The sequence below is a fragment of the Elephantulus edwardii genome, unplaced genomic scaffold (genome assembly GCF_000299155.1).
Source record: "Elephantulus edwardii isolate Elephantulus edwardi_28Jun2011 unplaced genomic scaffold, EleEdw1.0 scaffold00221, whole genome shotgun sequence".
In the NCBI taxonomy this organism is placed as follows: Eukaryota; Metazoa; Chordata; class Mammalia; order Macroscelidea; family Macroscelididae; genus Elephantulus; species Elephantulus edwardii.
Genome location: NW_006399971.1, coordinates 1,366,408 through 1,387,881, shown reverse-complemented (window position 1 = coordinate 1,387,881; position 21,474 = coordinate 1,366,408). Strand labels below are relative to the sequence as shown.

The following is a 21,474-nucleotide window of genomic DNA, read 5'->3' as shown; positions in this document are numbered from 1 at the left end:
TCAACAACAAAATTAATCTGAGCATAGAACGAGTAAGAGGCAGGGCTAATTTACTAAGATCTAAGAAGCAGCAACTTTATTCGATGATGAGAATACTGCCAGGCTGTGGGGTTCTGGCAGTGACCGCTGAAGGCTACAGACAGAGTCCCAGGTGTTTGCCGAGAGAGTAACAGACGGCAGGAACTGAGACAGGAGTCCTGGTGGGAGCAGGGCTGGGGTGCCAGCCCCTCTGCGGGGCACCAGGGCTGGGCAGGCAAAGCCTAACAGACTTTCAACTAACTACACCTTCAGATGCATGCAAGGCTATGTTTTCTTCAGTATTTATTTTGGGAGAAAAGAAAATGGATTTTTATTAATAAAAATTACATGTAGAAATAGATATACTTGCCACTGGCAGTAGGGATATCAAAGTCCTGGGGGGAATAATATACCTTTAATTTTGTACCTTGCTCTCTTGTCAGTGTTGGGTTTTTTGGGGAGTGGTGGGTGGTGAGTCAGGGGTTTGGGTTTTTTTGACAGATTGTTCCTGGAATGCATGCTACTTTGACAATCAGGCTGTAAAGCAAACCCTGAGTTTTTGAGAGCCCCTCATTAAGGATTACCTGGTTTTAGGTCATCAGTCTCTGTTCCTGGAGTGTCAGTCTCTGGAGTTGATCATTCTGTGGTCTTGAGCAGTCAGTTTCTGGTCTTTGCTCATCAGTCTTTGGTCCTGAGTGACCCACTTCTGGTCTTGGTGGGTGGCCTCTTGTTGTGGGTGGTCACTGGTATCTCAGGTTGCTCATCTGTTGAGCTCAGCCAGTCGGCTGCTAGTTTCAGGTCATCATCCGTTGGTCTCCAGCATAACTGGCCTTCGTCTTAAGGTGAGTAGAAGCCACTTACATTTGTGTGCAAGCCCCAGTACATAGCAGAGAGGGCATGTGGCTGGCAGGGAAAGCGTTTGGCATTTCCTTGTATATATGCCATCACTGTCACTCTGGCTGTGTGAGGAGCTCTGTGTGGAAGCCTCGTACATGACATAATGCTTCCCACTAACTTCAGTACATTTTGGTAGCCCTGCCAGGGGGCCGCTGCTCCAGCTTAGCTCTTAGTTTCCAGAGTCAGCGAGGCTCAGGTCAGCATCAGACACACCCACTTTCCTCAGGACACTCAGTGGTCTTTTGTCAGGAGGCTGAGCCCTGGTACCCAGGACATCCCAGACTGTCCCCTGCTTTCTCAGGCCAGAGGAGGCTGCTGCCCACCAGACTGAGGTCAATCCCCTTTGTCACATTGAGTCCCCAGGAGTTTCCCCAGGCTGCTGGGCCATGAGAGATGGCTCCTAACCTATAGACCAAGGGCCTTGGAGAAAAGAGGCTGCCCAGCTGGACACTGATTCCCCAGTATTCTGGTCTGTAAGAAACCACTAGGAAGAGACCTTCTTCCACAGACTGTCCCAGCCTTTCCCCTCTACTGAGCATGGATTAAATGTCACAAGTGTGTACCAGGGTGAATGTGCTTGCTGCAGCCACCTTGTCCCATCTTACAGATGAGTATTTAGAGGCCCAGGGCATTTTGGCTTCTTAACCAAGTTCACCCAGCTAAAACAGAAATTCTGAGAACCCAGAACGTGTGACTCATGTATTGCTCACCCTCTCCTGCTCCAGAATGGTAAATCCCCACACTTCCTTGAAATGACTTCTATGAATGATGAGTTTGAGATACCAGTCTCCCACCCAGACCACAGATATGTGAGAGGTCAGTGGCAGAGTTCCGGAAGCCATGCTGACTGTTGCCAGCATTCTCTCTCATATGCTGGTATAAAGAGACAGCCCTGGGTCTTCCCCTCCCCACCATGTCGCTCTCAGGGAACCATCCATCCCATGGTCACAGGGTCATTTGTTCACTCACATAGCAAGCATTTGTTGATTCTTGCCAGGCCTGGCAAGGCCCGGGATCCAGGCATGAGTCACAAGTGTGGGGGGCCTGCAGGCTCCCCTGGGCCCTCTGTTCCCCTCTTGCCCCTCTGCCTGCAGTCCTGGGTGACCTTGTTCATTCTGGCCCTGGTTCCCATCAACTGCAGACTCTGAAACTCTCCCCAATGAGTTATATACACTGTGAACCCCAAATGTCCTCATGGTCTGCTGGCTTCTACCTGTCTCCCTGTGTACTTCTGTGCTGCTGTAACATTGCCACAACTGTATGACTTACAGCAGTAGACATTTTCCCTCCCTTTATACTCTGGCTTCCAGTGTCTTTATCCTGTAGACCGATATCAAGGTTTTGGTAGGGCCAGACTCCCTCTGGAGGCTCTAGAGCAGAATCTCCCCTTGCTTCCCCATCTTCGTGTGACTACAGCATTCCTTGGCTTGTGGCTTCATCTAGCATTTCAAATCTCTCTCTGCTCTGTCTTCATATTATTCCACCTCTGTGTGTCTGATTTCCCTCAAGTGGTTGTATTTAGAGGCCATCTGGGTAGCCTAGAATCACCAACTCTTCCCCTCCAATAAAAGGAAATATACACAAGTTCTAGGGATTAGGACCTGGATATCTTTGGGGGAGTGGGAGAGCATAGAAGCCATCCTTGGCCTTACCCTTTCCTTCATACCTGGACCAGATTGGCCCTAAGTGTTCCTTCATGTCTGTCTACCTGTACTGCTCCCGTGGGCCTTCCCAGGGAGCTGGAGTGGCCTCTCCCAGCTCCCTGTGTTCAGTCCTGTCCCTCCAACCTATTATTCCCCAGCAGTCAGCATACCATGACCAATTCAGATCCAGAAGGCTCTGGAGCTGCCTGCTGCCTTCACACCGAGCCCTTGTGACGTGCCTCTTACCCACTTGCCCTCTCCACTTCTGTCCAGCCTACTAGACTCAGCTGCTTGAATAGACCATGGTCTGCTTTAGACCTTTGCTTGCTCTGTTCTGTGTGGCCCTGTAGAGAATATTGTCCTCTTTGACTCTTTTGCCTGGTCAGTGCCTTTTTCCTCTCAGATGTGGAGTTGGTCTTGGGTAAATACTCCATGTTCGAGGATTTCCTTGATCCTCAAGTCTGTGTCTGATGTCTTTGCTCTGTGTCTTGTGAGCCCTGTCACTCCACCAGGCTCACTGGCACAGCCACCAGGTTACCCTCAGGATGTCAGTTTCCTGAGGTCATGTGCTGGGTCCACCTGGGTTGGATGCTAATAGAAGATATTCAGCAAGCCCTAGAGGCGAGTGGATTGGTCCCTGTCCTTGAAATTCCCAGCCAGTGACAGAAAAGGACCCAGAGAGTACCCAGGAGCCAGGAAGAAAGACTGAAGCTCTCACACTGTCTGTAGAGCTGCTAGGTCACCTGCCTTGTTAGGATAGGTGGGTAGCAAGGGCCTTTTGGCTACACTGGGCACAACTGAACCTGCAAACTCTGAAGTCGGGGGCTCATTGGGATGTTTAAATGTGGTCCTGCCAGCGGACACAGCTCCAGCCTGAGAGGGAACTCCACCCAGGACTGGTGGTGCCAGAGTGCATGCTGGGAAGAAAGACTAGTTATCTGATTATTTTTTTTTCCAGGAAAATCTGGAAATCTGTTGTTTATGTGAAATGGTGATTCTTAAGTCTGAGCTCTCATTCATTTTAAAGTTCTGAGTGGGTCATCCGTGTGTATGGTGAGGAAAATGTGTCTGCAGGACAGCCATTGTGGATAGTGGACCCAAGAGTGTGAGATCTGGGGTGAACAGCGGAGGCGATGATGGTGGGGTGTCCCAGGGGCAATTGTGTGCCTTCAGTAGGGGGTGAGTTCGGGGGCCAATGGGAACACGAGTTTAGTGATGGGTTGGGGGAGTGAGTGAGCAGAAATGTCTAAGCTGAGCCCCTGTGTGCATGCTATTCTGGGAGCCAGCTGTCCTTGTGAACAGTGAGTACCTGTGGGCTGGAGGCAGGAAAGTGTGTGCTCTGCTTCCTTGAACCTAGACGGAAACACAGGGCCTGTGAGTGGCTTCTGCAGCAGCCAGGCCTGCCTTGGAAGAAGTTGGTAGCTCAGTGCATGCAGAGTTTGGGCAAGTGATCAAGGTGGATAAAGGGGCTGCCACAGACTCTGGGGCAGTGAGGCTGTGGCTGGCTGTAAGGAGGTATGCTCTGCCTGTGGTGGTCAATGTCCAGTGGCAAGTGACCAGGACCAGAACCTGTGCAGCCAATAAAAGAGCCTGACATTTTCAAAGGAAAGCTGGAAGTTCAGTTATAAGCATTGACTCTCATTACTTTAAGATTTAGAAGCAAATTCAGACTTAAAAATTCTGTTTGTGCTGAACTGAACACATCTGCAGCAGACTTGGTCCCAAGTGAACAGCTCTGACGGCTGTCCTAGACTCTAGGTTCCTGGGGAAGTAGAGGGCGGTGCTTGGCCCTCCGTGGTTGATCATCTTGATGTCCACCCAAGGTCATGTCTAGGCCCACAGCTGTACTTGAACCCTTCAGACTGCTCTGGATGGGTTTGGTTTATAAATTAAGTGATTTCTGAGAAGGAGGGAGTGAGAGCTGGGGACGGGGTGACCCAGATGGAGCTCCTACGCCAGAGGGGACGTGACCTTGTTCAGAGCCTCTGCACCCTGAAGAGGAGATTTTTATCTCTTACAACAGAGACATTTGCAGGCCACCTGGGGAAGGGAAGTTGTTCATGTCCTGGGGACTTTTCATGGTCTGTTCCCCACGCTGGGGCTGCTGTTCCCCTGAACTCCTTACATAGCCTGTAGGACTCAGTCACAATGGCCCCTCCTCTAGATAGGGTTTCCCCTTCCTTCTTGGGGTTCTAGTGACTCTGTACCCCTTTCACTTGGACTGTGCACTCCATGGCTGAGGGACTGACGGGTCTCATTGAAGGCTGAGAGACATTTAAACTTGAATTTGCTCCAATTCTTATGGTTAGCCTGTGCAGTAAACACCACTGCTCTCACTTCTAGGGTGAAGAGGTCCAGGCACAGAGCCAGGAGGGGTCCACTTGAGGTGCTCCTGCGCAGTGACCTGGCCTCAGGGCCTAGATGTAGAGGTCTGGGCCGGTGGAGGCCTCTTGGGCCCCCAGTCTATGCCCACTCTCTGTGCCTGGGTTCAGGTTGAGTATTTAGTTGAGGTGCTGGGCACAGTCATCTGGACTTCCCTCAGCTGGGTAGTCAGTACCTGGGGTGGAGTCTCCTTTTTGCTCTGAACTCTTCTCTTTGTGCCCCTCCTCTGTCAGCTGTGCACTGAGTCTGAACTGTCTGTCTTTGCCCCACAGGCTGGCCTGATCAGGATGGAGGAGGAGGAATTCTTCATCGAGCCCTTGGAGAAGGGTCTGGCGGCGCAGGAGGGCGAGCAGGGCCGAGTGCACGTGCTGTATCGCCGCCCACCCACCCCAGAGCCTCCTCCTTCGGGAACCCCGCAGGCCCTGGACACAGGTGAGGCTCCTGCAGGAGGGTGGCTGTGCAGGGTGGGTCTGGCCTGAGTGCTTGGCCTAGGGGAGCATCACCTCCCACAGCATGTGGTGGCTCTCAGTGGCCTGATACCAGTGGGGTGGTGGGTTGCTGGGGCAGGATTGTTGTGAACAAGCACACTTGGTCACAAAGCAGCCCAAACACAGTGTTCTCAGGCCTGGGCCTCCAGCACAGCTGCCGGGGAGAGGAGCAGGGCTAGCTGTGACCAGGCCTGATTCGCAGCTGACGGCCTGTGGCTTAACTCCTGAACTATAGGCTCCAAAGAAGAACCCTGCCCCATCATGTCCCAGCCTTTCTCCCAGACTCTCAGTGCACTGGATTCTCAGATTTGTACCCCTCCTTTGTCAGCTGTGCAAATGAGCTACCTCAGTACCTATCTCTCGGCCCTGGATGCTCCCCTGGAGATCAGTCAGTGCCTAGGGTGCCCCAGAAACCCTGGAGGTGCCCCAGAACCTTGCCATCCTAACAGAACACAGCAGAAGTGCGTGCTGGGTTCCAGAATGCGTGCAAGGAATGCTTGGGCCCTGACTGCAGTCTCTCCAGGCGGTGGTCTCACTGTGCTCACCCAAACCTGCCCAGAATTCTCAGCCTGGGCTGCAGTAAGGCCAAGAGTCTAACTCTGGTCCTAAAAGGTTTCCAATGGAGGGGAGGGGCGTGCTCCTGGCTCCTGTGCTCCTTCTGTGTTTGGCAGGTGGGCTTTTTCATCTGGGGGAGAGGGTGGGGAGTAACTAGAAAGCTCTCTAGCCAGTTCCTGCTTCTTGCCCTAAGCTCTCAGTGTTAGACCCCTGGGCTCCAGGGCAGGGGTCAGGCACCTCCTGTGTTCACTGTGAGTTCTCTGGGGACCCTGGGCCAAGCCCACCCTGCTTGCACACTGATTTACTGAGCTATTCCAATCACTTCAGAGAAAGACTTGCTCATTTATTTTAGGTTCCCTGGCTTCCCAACTTGACAGATAAATTGGGTGCAGGCTGGCAGGGCACCATTCTAATTTAAAGAAACGGTATCAGATACCTTTGCAAAGGAATTGTTCCATCAGAAGCCCAGCGCTCTCCGAGCCAATCAATACTCTCTTTACCCCTCCTTCCCTGGGATGCATCTCTGTGAGTCTGGGTTTCAGACAGTGGGCCCCCAGGAACAACTGCAGCCTCTTCTGCTGGGGCCTTGCCTAGCCCCTGCCTGCCTTGCTCTGTTTGCCTCAGGATTTTCTGCAGGGGAGTATAACTTTGTAGGCACAAGTGACAGGGCTGGGGCAGTGCCCCAGGATACCCTGCATCAGAGCACCTTGATACTCAGCTGCTCCTGGGCAACTCTGGATCGCTGGGCTCTGCTCTCTTCAGAGTGAGGGAGAAACACGTGTTTCTCTGAAAACTCCAAGAGACAGGGCTGGCTTCTTGCTCTGAGAAGTGTCACGTGGGTTGGTGCCTCTGGACTGACATCCCTAGAAGACGTGTGGTGGCCCTGGGGACAGGGCTGGCATCTACTTGAGTGCAGGGCAGTCACACAGTGGTGCTGGCCAGTGCTTCTGACCCTGTCCCTGAATTTCATATGGTGCCCATCTTCCTGGATGTCATGACCTTTCTTCCTGACCTTCTGGCTTTGCTTCTGTTAAAGGCTTCCATTGAGTCCTTCTTCCTATATCTGCTCTGTCTTCCTATCTCTGCTGAAAATGTGAAACTTGGAGCACAGGAAGGAAATCTGAAACTCTGAACATTTCCAGAATCATTGATCTCAGAAGGTACTGAGCAGGGCCAGCTGTGTAGGTCGGGGTGAAGCTGGACTGAGATGGCCATTGACACATGGAGGAGATGAGCCTATCCCGTTCCGAGCCCTGGCTGTGTCTAAGGCTTCAGCTCTAGGGCCAAGTTGTGGGGCCAAGTCTGTCTCATTTCTACCCAGGGTCAGCATGACCCGCCTGAGTGATTTGGGACCACAGAGTACATTCTTCTCTGGGATATGCCTGCTGGTTCCGGCATACCCCAGTTCTGAGATTGGGTCTGGCTGGAGGGGACCAGATGAATTTCACACCAGGGCTTGGGTAAGACCCAAGTGACTTCAGACAGTCCAGGTCCTCATCAGTCTGAGCCTTGTCAGATCTGGAGTGACTGAGAGACATTAAAGCTATGGCCTGTAGTTGAACCACTTACTGTCCTCTTTCTCATAGTGTGGAAGAAGCAGTAGAGATAGCTGCATGCAAAAGAAGCAGTAGAGATAGCTGCATGCAAAAGTACCTAGAGGAATTTGTATTTTGGAGGTGCTTGATCTATCTACAAAGAAAAATTAAGAATTACTTTATTATAAAATGCTCCTAGAAGTCTTAATTGTGTTTATTTTTTTTTAAAAAAAACCTGTAATGTTAGATTTGTGTGCATGGAAGTAATTAAGGTACATCATTATTGTAGTTTGAAAGTTGTACATAAGATATATTTTGTTTTTACTGTATGATTTTACTGAATGATCTATTCCCCATCCCAAAGCAAGCATTAATAAAATTAGGTTAAATGTAGCATGTGGCATCACAGTCTCTTAGAAATTTGTTTCATCTATTTTATTTTACTGAATACTGTCTGTATCTTTGGTTATCCTATTTGAAGAAAAAGGACAAATAAAACATGGCCAGCAAAAAAAAAAGTACCTAGAGGTGTGTGTGTGTGAACCAGGGGACCCTTTAGGAGAATTCAAGTGGGAACCTTGATGTATTGATTTAGCTTTGACTAAAGCAGGCAGGAGATGCTGACTGGCTTCCTTTTACCTTACCCATGGAAACTTCTGGAAGTCACTTTGAACCTGCCCCTTATTTGTTGGCAGTACAGATGTGATAAGTTCTCTGGGGAAGGAGAAAGCCAATTCTAGACCTCCCAAGTTGGGGGTCTGCTGCATTCCTGACGGCTGTGGTGTGGCTGTGATCTCTCAGGCTCTTTTTCAAGGCAGCTGAGACACACCTTCCTGTTTTCCCTGAGAAATGAGCAGCCTCCCTGGGATGAACTCGGAGAATGGTTTTCAGGAACTTGTCATCTGGGGTCTGTGGGGCTACCAGTTGCCTGGGGAAGGGATGGAAGTGAAGGCTCTTCATGTTTCTCCATGGATCCAGGTGAGGGCTGGCGTGTGGTCGCTGTAGACACAGCACAAAATCATGCTCACGTCAAGTTCTGGAGGGACTGAGCGAGAGGATGCAGGCTTTTTTCTTTCCATGAAGCCACAGAAGTGTCTCTGCTGAGCCCCTCAGGGCCAGGGAGCACAGTGGAGTGTGCAGGGAGAGTGAGTACCAGGATTCAAGGGGTTATTTGGTGTGAGGCACCCTCTGTCCTCTCCAGAGCTAGCACTGTGTTCAGACAGTCGGTCAGGGTGGATGCTGTATAGGGTCTATCTCTATTGTCTGCATGTGTAACTGTATGTTCATAAACAGGGATCCTCAATCCTGCACCCCTCATAGTGCTGGCTGCCATCTCTCATCCCTGCCTGGGTCTGTGGAGGATGAAGGGTCCAGGAGGGAGACCCGCACCTCAACCTGGCTATAAGTCCAGCTATACTGCTTATAGCTCTGGGGTCTCAGCGCATCACTCTCCAGTGGGTCTCAGGCTGCTGTGGCAAACACGTACAGATCTGGTGGCTTGAAACAACAGAAATGTGTTCTCTCATTGTTAGTGTGCTGGAATAAGGTAGCACAGGGCTGTGCTCACTCTGGAGACCCCAGGAAAGCTCTGCCCCTTGCGTCTCCCAGCTTCTTGTGGCCTCTGGAGACCCTGTACTTTGGCTGTCTGACCCCAGTCTCTGCCTCATGGACACATACTCTCTTCCTCTTCTCTCTGTAGTCAAATCTACCTCTGCCTCCTTCAGGTGAGGTACCCTATGATTGCATTTAGGTGGATGAGTGGAGGTCATATGGAGAAGCAATGCTGCCAACATTTCTTACCTTCCTTGGACAGTACTCAAGCCACAACCCTGACAGCCCCCTAAACCTTCTGCCTCCACTAACACCTTTAGTTGGAGACCTTTCCAAATGATTGAGGAGTAGTGATGTCACTTTGAGGACTAAGGTACGTCTGATTCAGGCCATAGTCTTTCTGATTACTAGCTATGTATCCGAGACCTGGACAGTGAATAAGGATGACAGATAAAGAGCCTTTGAGCTGTGGTGCTGGAGAAGAGCACTGAGTATCCCATGGACAGCCAAGAGAACGAACAGGTATGTCTTGGAGAGGGTACAGCCGAAATGCTCTTTGGAGGCAGGAATGATGATGCTTTGCCTCACATACTTTGGACATTTTTCTAGGAGTGGCTGTTCCTTGAAGAAAGACATGATGTTGGGAAGGGTGGAGGGTTGATGAAGGAGAGAAAGACCCTCAACCAAGTGGATTGATATGGTGACTGCTGCAATGGGCTTTTGTGTGTCAGAAGTATGAGGATGGTGCAGGACAGGACTGGGTTCAGTTCTGTTGTTCATAGGGTGCTTTCAGACGTACTTGATTCGACAGCACCTATCAACAACAACAATAATAACCACTAACACCGTGGCCATGTTATGGAAGCTTGTACCTGTGTACCTGAGCTGAGTGTCAGCCAGAGGAGACTGGGCTTTGGGGTCCATAGAAGCTGAGTGTAGGAGATGGCTGCCCCAGCACAATGTACACCAAGGGCCCAGCTGCCTTATCCTGCAAGGGGGAGTGTTAGGCTCTGGGGACAGCTGCCTGGTCTGGGAGAGGTGATCCTGGACTCTAGAGATGGTCTACACAGCTTGGGAAAGATCTTTAACCCACATGCTGGGAATCTCTCCATCAGACACAGGATGAGATTTGCTGAAAGACCTGTTATCCGTAATAGGAGGCAGCTGCAGAGGCTGGAGGAACCAGGTAGACAATGGCTGTAAGGACAAGAACTACAACAGTACCCCTCCCTTGGGTTGGCTTTCACCTTCCTGCTTAAAAAACAAAACAAAACACAATAAATAGATAAAGGTGGCACAGTGTTAAAGAATTCAGATGCTAACAAACACTGGGTAATTCAAACCTAAGCTCAAGGCTGTATAGGTTCTACTTGGCCCTACTGAGTGGCTCTGGGGCAGAATCCACTTGAAGGCAATAGATTTCTCAATCTCCACCCCCACACCCTGCCCCCCACACATATTGGACAAAAACTCTTGAACAACCTGCATTGTACAGTTGATATAACCTTGATTTTTGAGAGTGAAGAGAACTTGAAGTACTTACTGAAGAAAATACTACAAACTTCAGTATGAATTATACTTCAAAATTAAGAAAACGAAAATCTTTACAATTACATAAATATTGTACAACAGGTAACTTGAGAAAAAGATTGAAGTGGTCAATTATTTCATTTTACTTGACTCCATGATCAGCACTCACAGAGACAACAGCAACAACAACAAATCAGGATATCAAAAGATGTATTGCACTGAGTAAGGATCTCTTTAAAACACTAACAAGCAATGATGACACTTTAAAGACTAAGGTGTACCTGATCCAAGTCATAGTATTTTCACTAGCTTCATATACATGTGAAAGGTCAACAATGAGTAAAGAGACCAAAGAATTGATGCCTTTGAATTGTAGTATTGGCAGAGAGTAATCTACCATGGACTGCTAAAAAACCAAATAAATCTATGGTGGAAGAAGTGCAATGAGACTGCTACTTGGAGGAATGATGAGGAGACTGTCTTACATGCTTGAGTATGTTGTCAGGAGGCATTTTGTCTTTGGGAAAGGACGTCGTGATGGGAAAAGTAGAATGTCAGTAGAAAAGTGGAAGACCCTCAACAGATGGATTGATACAGTGACTGCAACAATGAGTTAAGGACATGATCTGAGAGGTTTTAATCTGTTAAGGGTTGCCAGGAGTTTTAGTCAACTTGGGACACCTAGTAATAACATCAATGTGTGTATTGTTTACATGTGGCATTTTAATAATTTTAAGTGTATACTTTAATAATTAAAAGTGTACTTTTTAATAATATACATTTCAGGTATGTAATTTACAGTCACCAAATTGGGCAACCATTACCTCTGTCTCTTTCTAAAAGTTATATATCACCTCAGGTAGAAACACCATCACTAACAGCTCCCCTTTTTCTTTCTCACCCATCTATGATAACCAGTTATAAGCTTTTATCTTTGTGATTTGCCTATTCCAGATATTTAGTTCAAGTACAATGATGCAATATTTGTCCTTTTGAATGACTTATTTAACTCAGTATAAAGATTTCAAAGTTCATCAATATTGTCGCTTATGTCAGGATTTCATTTCTTTCTATGGCTTAATAGTATTCCATTGTATGGATGTACCACGTTTTGTTTATCCTTATATAATCTGTCAATTGTTTCCATCTTTTAATTATTATTAACATGTTGCAATGGACAGAAATATTCAGTATGGGTGAACATATATCTATTCCAGTCCCTACATGCATGTCTTTTGCTTTGTATCTACTTGTAGCATTACTGAAATTCACCTACTTTTTATATAGACATGGACATAGATACTACTTCTTTGCTAGAAGAACAATGATGAGCATGTTGCAAAGCAGGACACCTGTCAAAGGTCCAGAGCAGTTTAGATACCTGTCCAGAGGGGCAGCCCTTCCTTGATGCCACCAGCTGTGGCCTGATGAAAAATATTTTCATAGGGCCTTGGGAAGCCAAATCTTATTGTCAAGAAAGTCTACATCAGAAATTTTATGTGAACCCTCTTGGTCTCTTGGTTTTAATGTTATTTCAGATTTCTGAAAAATAGCCCATGGGCTTCTCCGCTGTCCTCCTGTGTACAAGACAGAAACAGTGTCCCACCCCTGTGAGCTTCTAGGCCCCCTGAAGCCCCAGGACTCTGATTTGGACAAAGGGCATGGGGAGCCCCTGTGCAGGCAGGTGATCCCCTGTTTGTCCAGCATAGCCTTGCCCACAGACTCGCCTTCCCTGAGGTCGCCCTGGGCTGTCCTCCTCTGATGAGAAGCCCAGCTGAGGGAAGAGAAGTCAGATGGTACTGTGCCAGTGACCTTGGCCACCTTCTCCTCCAATGTAGCTGGTGCCAAGCTTCTGCCCGCTGCTGTCAGACTGCAGTGTCCTCTCTGATGGGCAGAGGAAGCTCACTGTCCCTTTGAGCTGCTGCTACTGCCAAGGTGAGTCTGTGAAGGGAGAAGACTGGGCTCTGCACTGCTTGGCTTGGCCGAGCTAACACCTGGAGAAATTTGACCCGGCACCCACAGCCTCTCACACCATGTCAGGAAATCCCACTCGTGATGCGGTACATCCTCATCAAGTTAGCTTGCCACGAGTCTGGAGGCATTTTCAAAGCTAGGATAGTCTCAGGGAAAGATCAAAGTGACGTGCAGGGCATGGGAGGTGGGAGTGCCAAGCTACTGTGGGCAGCCCTTGTGGGGACTGTGGCCTTGAATGCCAGCATCCTGACCGTGGATGGCATTCTTGGACTTGCCTTGGCAGGCTGTTGAGACAGACTATGACATGATAAGACTGTTTTAGCAGGCTCACTCTGTTTGCAGTGTAAGGAGAGGCTGGAGGCAGGAATCCTGCGAGGTGACAGATGTAACTTTTGCCATGAAAGGTGCATTTATAGAGATGGTGTGGAATGGAAAGTGGAGCTTAGTCTGGGAAGGCCACATTAGCACACATTCTCATATACCTGTCTACTTAGGTGGATCGTCAGGTGCTAGTGATATAGAGGATGAGAGCCTTAAGGAGATGGCCAGCTCCAGGGGAGAACACGAGTGAGGGACATATTGGTGGGGTGAGGTGGGTATACAATCTGAACGCCAGGTCAGAAGGCCTTTCTGCACACAGCACTTGATGTCTCAGTAATGTATTGGGGCTGCAGTGACAATTTACCACAAAGGTGTAGTTATGGTGGTGGTTGTTAGGTGCCATCGAGTTGAATATGACTGATAGCGACCCTGTGAGCAAGATCTGAAGTCTCTCCTATCCTGTGCCATCCTTGACATTGGCACACTCAAGCCCATTGCTGCAGTCACTGCTGACTGCCGACTGCCGATTGGTGAAGGTCTTCCTGTTCTTCGTCATGCCCCCACCTTTCCAAGCAAGATGTCCTTCTCTGAGGAACAGGCCTCTCTTATCAGGGGCTGTCGAGTCAGTTCTGATCCATCGCCACCTTACATGCAGCAGCAGAGACACCGCCCGTCTTCCTCATCCTCACAATTGTTGCCACGTTGAAGCTCGTTGTTGCAGCCATGGTGTCCTCCCGTCTTATTGACGGTCTTCTTTTTCTCTGACCCTCTGCTTTACCAAACAACATGTCCTTCTCCGAGGATTAGTCCAGCCTGAGAATATGTCCAAAATACGTGAGGTGAAGTCTCTTTGTCCTCACCTCCAAGGAACATCTGTCTTTTCCAAGACAGATTTGTTTGTTCTTTTGAGAGTCCATGGTCTACTTAGTATTCTGTGCCAACTCATAATTCAAAGACATCAATTCTTTGGTCTTTTTCATTTGCCTTCCAGTTTTCATATGTATGTATTGTGTCTATTGTGTTCCATCAAGTTGGAATTGACCTTCTAGTAGATTTTTAGAGGCTGTAAATTGCACAGAAGAAGTTGCCCGTCTTTATTCCTTGGAGCAGCTGGTGGATTAGAACCACGTGTCTTTGGGTTAGTAGTGCAACTCCTTACCTACTAGGCCACCAGAGCTCCCTAAATGAATCAGAAGGAGCTAAAATAAAGGTTTCAGCAGGATTGATTTCTTCTGGAAGTTATAGGAGACAGCAGCCTTTTCCTTGCCTCTTCCAGCTTCTCTGGGTGCTGTCACTCCTGTGGATGTGGCCACCTTACTCTTGTCTTTACTTACTCATTGTCTTCTCTTCTGTGTTGCATCTCCCTTTCTCTTCTTATAAGGACCCTTGTGATGACATTTAGGGTCCATGGAGATAATCCGGATCATCTCGAGAGCCTAAGCTTAATCATATCTGCAGAGTCACTTTTGCCATATAAGGTAACATTCACAGGGATGCAGGGCTGGGGATGTGGCATCCTGAGGCCACCATTCAGCCAACCACAGTGTCAAGTGTCACAGCCCTGCAAGATTGCATTCCCAGATGCAGTCCTGGGGGATGGTACAGAGAGGCCTTGCTGGCAGCTGCTAGAACTCTGGCCCCAGTTCCAGGAGCTCAGTTCCTGGGGTCTCTGCAGTTTAGGGCCCAGGGGAAACCCATGGAGAAACAGATGTTGAAACTCAAAGCATCTGATTCCCTCGCTGCTTCTGGACCAAGTGCACCCTTGGCAGAGGTGCAGAACTCCATCCCACAGGACAGCTGCTGGAGATGCCACTGCCATGATGTGGCTGCATGCTGGAAGTGGGCAGAGCCTGTGCTGGGAAAGCAGAGGATGCTGAGGTCAGGCCTGGGGAGACTGGCCAGAGGGTCAGCTGAGCTGGAGGGGCCCAGCTGCACTCTATAGCTTGGGTCTGCCCCCTGCAGAGGTGCTTCTTACAGGCAGAGCATGTGCGTGGGCCCACTTTATTCCATGAGGCTGGGGGACATTCAAAGAGGTATACTTCCTAAGCTACAGTCTGTGGTTCCCAATCCTCCGCCAGTCCCATCCAGCAGTTCAGATATGCACTTATCTGTCCCCATGCCACAGGCCTGCCCTTTCCTCTTTCCTCCCACATCTGTATGTGATGTGGTGCTCAGAGGTGGAGCTGACCCTCAAGAATGTGGCCCAGGCAGGACCTGAGCTCTCAGAGCATGGTGGCCTTGGACCTGGCTTGGCAACAGCTTCAGCTTAGGTGCAAGCGAGACAGTCTTGCTATTCCCAAAGGATCGACTCAGCTCATCCATCAGAGCAAAGTGCTGGCCAATATGTCAGCAGCTGCTTAGCACAGAGGGAGGGTACTTGGAGGGGGGTGGTGCAAAAAAGCCTTGCCAGCTATCGCCTGAGCCTTGATCCAGCCAGTATCCAGTGCCAGGAGCTCAGTTCCTGAGGTCTCTGCAGTTTAGCGTCTGGAGGAATCCATGAAAATTGTGAAACTAGAAGCATCTGACTCAGGTACAGGGATGGGGTCAGTGTGCCTGCTTGGGGTCAGATGGTATAGCCGTACCATCAAGTGCCTCAGTTTCCTCGTCCATAAAGTGGGCATACTGATATAGAGGGCTGTTGGAATGTAGCTAGATAATCTTTGTCTTCTTCTTAGCATGGTGCCTGCTCCCTGCTTGCTGTTCAGATCATTACGATTCTAGGACTGTCTGTCTCAGACCCTGAGCGTCTCTCAGCCCTGGCTGCCCCTTCTCCACCACACGCTCTCCCACAGACACAATTAATTGATGCTTTTTCTTCCCTTCTCTTGGATTTGTGTTGTGAATGTCCCCCCGAAGAGCTCTTCTGTTGGCCCCGGGTAACCATGCCTTGCATCCAAAATAACACACAGCTCAAGAATGAAGATGTGAACTGCTGGCGGGCGTGTCTGGAGTTTAATTAGTGAGTCGGGCGCCTGGCTGTAGGATTCGTGATGGACTCTGAGCGCCTGGTTTATGTGTCCCCAACAGAGCACACACTGCCTTCTGGGTGAGAAGCAATGTCTCTTGGGGCAGCTTTATGTGTCTGGATGCTTATGCTTCCCATAGGGAGCCAGCTCATCCTAGTGGGAGCAGCGGGGCCAGATATCCTTCAGGATGTCCGTGAGACCACTTCAAACCCCACATGCCCTGTGAGGCAACTGTCAAGGAGATAGGTGTTTCCTTTGCTGCTGTCCATGCGATGGAGACTAAGGCTTCTTGAGACTGTAGGAGTGGTCCCTGGATAAGGGCTCCTTGTGACCACAGAGGGGGCCACTCAGACAGGTGAGAGAGACCGTGGCCCATTGCTCAGGCTGAAAGCACCTTGATGATGGGCTGTGCAGACAGCTTGAGGGACATCTGAGGGACAGGAGTGTCTTCTCCCGAAGCAGAAGGGACAAACTCGACTCAGAAACTGGGTTTGGGCCCAAGGTCTGAACTTTGTCAGTTTGCACCAGCCGGAGGCCTCTGACCACAGGCTCCATTCCTCTCAGCATTCTCTGCAGGTCGGCAAACACTTCAGCCAGCTCCAAGCCTGAAGTGTTTTCTATAAAAATTTCCAATTTTCCTTGACCCATTTCTCTTTGAAATTAATACCAAACAGCTCTGTGCACTTGGCCCTGAAGACACTCTCAGCTGGGAAAAGGTCAGGCAATTAGATGGAAATGCTGGTGTCTGGCTCTTTCTCTGTCTTCCACTCTCAGTCTTTATTTTGCTCTCAATCTTCCTCTTTCTCAGCTGCACATGCACTTGCGTGTGCCTGCGTGCACACACACACACACACACACACACACACACACACACACACACGCCCACAAGTACACATGCACACACATGAGCACACACAGATTTGGAACTTGAGGAGAATGCTTGAACCCGGATGTCTCTCTTAAATCTTTTGACTGAGTCCATGTATTAGTCTCCCAGGGCCATCATAACAAAGCATCACAAAATGAGTGCCTTGAAGTGACAGCAAGGAATTCTTTCAGAGTTCTGGAGGCTGTTGTTGCAGCCTCACTTATGGAAACCCTGTGTACAGCGGAACAAAACCCTGCATGCTCCAGTGTCATCTTCATAATCAGTGATGTGAGCCCATCGTTGAGACTCTCGTGTCCGTTCCTCTCGTTCAGGGTTTCAGACTTTCATTTCTCTTCTACAGAATGTGATGTTCTTTTCTAGCAGTCAGCCTTTCTTGGTGGCATGTCCAATGTAAACATGCCAACATTTTGCCATTCTTGCTTCTAACATTCTGAGAATACACTGAGTGTCAAAAGTGTGAAGTCATTTCCTTCGACTCAGAACCAACCCAAAGCAGACCCTCTGATGGACTCCTGAAGCTGTAAATCGCACAGAAGATTTCCCATCTTTCTCCCAGGGAATTGCCGATAAATATGAATATTCAGAGATGTGGAGCCCTTGGGTTAGCAGCACAACACTCTACAGATCATGTTGCCAGAGCTCACACTTCTGAGGCTAGAAATGCAAATTCAGGGTGCCAGCAAGATGATACTTTCCTCAGAGGCTCTTGGGGGAAGATTTTTGTCCCTCCTAATTTCTGCCAGTTCTTGGTGTTCCTCAACAGGTAAATGAATTTTCATGTTGTTGTCTTTCCTTCTCTGTCTTCTGTAATTCTTCACTTTATAAGGCTAAGTCATCTAGAGTTACGGTCCACTCTGCTTTGGGCATGTTATTAGGAGGCATCATTCCTTGGAGAGAGAGATCATGCTTGGAAAGGTGGAGGGTCAGTGAAGGAGAGAAAACCCTCAATGAGATGGATTGATACAGTGACGGCAATAACAGACTCAAGTATGTCAGAGATGATGTGATTGATACAGAATAGGACAGGGTCCAGATTTGTTGATCACAGGGCCACTATAAGTCATACTTAACTCAATGGCATCTAACAAAAACTACTCCAGTATGACCTTTTGTCAACTGATAGTATCTAAAAAACTATTATTTCCCAGCAAGGTCATATGCACAGATACTGTAGTTTGGACTTTGGCCTATCTTATGTGGGACACAGTTCAATCCATAACAGTTCCATTTGTCTGAGCTTGGTCCTGGGGTGTGGGCTGTACTGTAACCATGGGCAAACCCTCAGGGATGGTACCTAGAGCTGCTGGGGAAAACCTGGTGGTGACATCCAACTGACAGCCTCTCTCAAGCCCAGGTGGGATGATGACTCACACCTGGCATCAGTTCAGGACCTATGTTAGAGCTTGGCAGATGGAGCAGGATGCGGCAGGAGGCCTGGGGCCAGGGCCTTCTGGAGGAGATGACCTGGGAGAAGGCTTGTGAGGCAGGAAGTAGATGGGCAGATCTGAGCTTGAGAGGGACCAGGTGCCAGACGTAGTGGAAGTTCAGTAATGTCATGATGTTCCCCAAACCACAAGAGCCGTACTAACAGAAGTTAAACTTCTTAAATAGGAGACTGGGAGAGGACATGTACTGTCCACCACGCAGTCATTAATTCCACACTGAACCACAGACTGGTTCAGGGACTGGGATGTGGCAGGGATGAGCTGGATAAGTCCCTGCTTTCCTGCTGCTCTCAGTCCATTGAGTGAGAGACAATAAGTGGATGATGTAGAGTGTTATGTATGTTGCAGACTTAGTAAAAGAAGGTAATATGTTGGATGGCAAAAGGAAGGAAGCACTCCAGGTAAAATGGAATGGGAAGCGCCCTCTGATGTGTTTCTTCTGGCTTTTCGCTGCACCTCTACTTCACCAAGCACGATGTCCTTTTTCAGGGACGGGCTGCTTCTGAGCACATACATGCCTGCACTGTGTGAGATGAAGTCTTATCATCTTTTCTTGTAAGGAACACTCTGGATAGACTTCCTCCAAGGCAGGATTGGGTTGGTGTGGGTTGCAAGTGACATGACAGCACATAACAACAACTATGGATTACACTAGATATGAAGAAAATAAAAATTTCATGACTCAACCACTATAAAATATGACAAATGAAAACAGATTGACATGTTAAGGATTTTATTCTACCATGGTATCTTCCGTATGCTTTGCAGACACCATAATTGTTGTTTGTTGTTGTTTAATGCCGTCGAGTCGTAGACGACTCATAGCGACCCTATGAACGAACAGCCTGAGCACTGTTCGTACATAGAGTTTCCGGAGGCAAGCCATTTTGGAAGTGGATGCCGCACCATAATTAAGAGACCTAAATTCTTATTTGGTCTTCCTTATTCATTATCCAGCTTTTGTAAATGTACACTAGGTGACTGAAAATGCCACGGCTTGGGTCGGGTGCCGGTTCATGCTCAAAGCTGCAGCTTTGCTCTTTAGCGCTTGGAAGAGCTCCGTTATAAAAGATGGGCCCAGTGTAATATGCTGTTTCATTTCTAGATTGCTACTTACATGGATGTTGATTATAGGTTCAAGTAAAATGAAATCTTTGACATGTCAATCTGTTTTCATTTATCATATTTTCTATTGGTCCAGTCATGAAATGTTTATTATCTTCACATCTAGTGTAATCTGTAATTGTTGTTATGTGCCGTCATGTTGCTTGCGACTCATAGCGACCCTATGTACAAGAACCCTAAACCCTGCTCTGCCTTGTGCCAACCTCACTGTCTCTGACACACCTACTCACATTACCCCAGTCACTGAATCAGTTTATCTCATTGAGGGTCTTCCTCTTCTGTGCTACCCCTTCACTCTCCCAAACATGATGTCCCTCTCCAAGGACTGGTCTCTCCTTGCAGCATGCCCAAAGTATGGCCAATGAAGCTTCAGAATCCTTGCCTCCAAGGAGCAGCCTGGTTTCACCCTCTCCTGGATGAACCTGTTTGTTCTCCTAGCAGTCCATTCAACTCTCTTCTCTAGCACCACAGCTCAAAGGCATCAATTCTCTTTCTATCATCCCTAGTCATTGTCCAGATCTCTTACACATAGCACACAATTACGAAGACTATGGCCTAGATCAGGTGCACCTTAGTCTCCAGCCTTATGTCATTGCTCTTCAGTACTCTGGAGAGGTCCCTGACAGCTGACTTTTCCAGTGCAATTAGTATCTTGATTTCCTGGCTGCTGGAAGGGTTTTGATTGTGGAACCAAGCAAATTAAAACTGTTAACAGTCTCAATCTCTTCACCATCCATAATGATGTTGCCAATTGACCTAGTAGTAAGAATCTTTGTTTTCTTGATACTGAGCTTCAATCCATATTGAAGGCTACAGTCCTTGACCTTCTGCAGCAAGCACTTCAGGTCCTCCTCAGTTTCAATTTCAACAAGCAGGGTTGTGTTATCTGCATAATGCAGGTTGTTGCTGAATCTTCCTCCAATCCTGGTGCCACATTACTTCTTGAACAGTCCAGCGTCCTGGACGATCTGTTCTGTATACAGATTGAAAAGGTATTGAGACAGAATACGTCCCTGGCGGACACCCTTCCTGATTTTGAACCATGCAGTGTCTCTTTGATCTGTTCTCTTGGTTCATAAGCCCAATCAAATGTTCTGGGATTCCCATTCTTTTCAGAGTCAGCCACAGTTTGTTGTGATCCACACAGTCAAAAGCCTTTGAATAGTCAATGAAACACAACATTCCTCCGGTACTCTCTGCTTTCTGCCAAGATCCATCTAACATTAGCTATAACATCCCTAGTACCATGACCTCTTCTAAACCCAGCCTGCACATCTGGCAGTTCTCTGTTGACGTGTTGCTCCAGTTGTTTTTGGAAAATTTGCAGCAGAATCTTGCTTGCATGTGATATTAATGATATTGTTCCATAATTTCTGCACTCTGTCAGGTCACCCTTCTTTGGAATGGAAACAAATATCAATATCTTCCAGTCAGTTGGCCAGGTGGTTGTCCTCCAGATTTCTTGGGATTACTTAGTGAGCACATCCAGGGCAGCGTCTGTTGAATATGTCAATTGGTATGCCATAGTGGAGGCTATATTTTTTTTAAAAAAGTTTTATTCATACTAGTTCATTTACAAAGTTCATATACATTGTTTTTCACACTGGATCTTTCCCTTTTCCTTCACCCCCACCCATCCCATTGTGTGACCCTGTGATTAATGCTGCCCCCCCCCTTGTCCATCCTTACTCCTCTGACCCCCTCTTTGGATCCTCATACTGGTTCTGCAATAATGGTCCTTTTTTAAAAAAAAATTATACTTGTTTATTTACAAAGTTTGTATGCATTGTTTTTCATACCAGATCTTTCTTATTTCTTTCATACTCCCCTGCACCCATTACATTTTGTGGCTGTATGATTAATCCCCCCTTGTCTGTCCTCATCTCTCTGCTCTCACTCTCCCCCACTTTGGATTCTCATACTCATTCTGCAATAATGGTCTTATACAGTATTTGTCCATATGGGACTGAATTAGTTCACTTAGCATAATGCTCTTCAGTCCCTCCCAAGATACGCAGTAAATTACAGAATCATTGCTCTTGAGTGTTGTGTAGTAGTCCATTGTGTGAATGTACCATAATTTCTCAATCCGTTCGTTTGTGGTTGGACATTTGGGCTGTTTCCAGGTTCTTGTGATGGTAAATAACACTACTAT

At 48.1% G+C, this 21,474-nt stretch overlaps 1 protein-coding gene across 1 annotated transcript in view; it reads left to right on the top strand.

The window, feature by feature from the left end:
- ADAMTS2 (ADAM metallopeptidase with thrombospondin type 1 motif, 2) overlaps nucleotides 1-21,474 on the top strand; it is a 346,237-nt gene that overhangs the window by 98,579 nt on the left and 226,184 nt on the right. Inside the window, exon 3 of the mRNA XM_006898109.1 lies at nucleotides 5,213-5,372. Within this exon, the coding sequence (XP_006898171.1) occupies nucleotides 5,213-5,372 (160 nt within the window). The remainder of the gene's footprint in view (nucleotides 1-5,212; nucleotides 5,373-21,474) is intronic.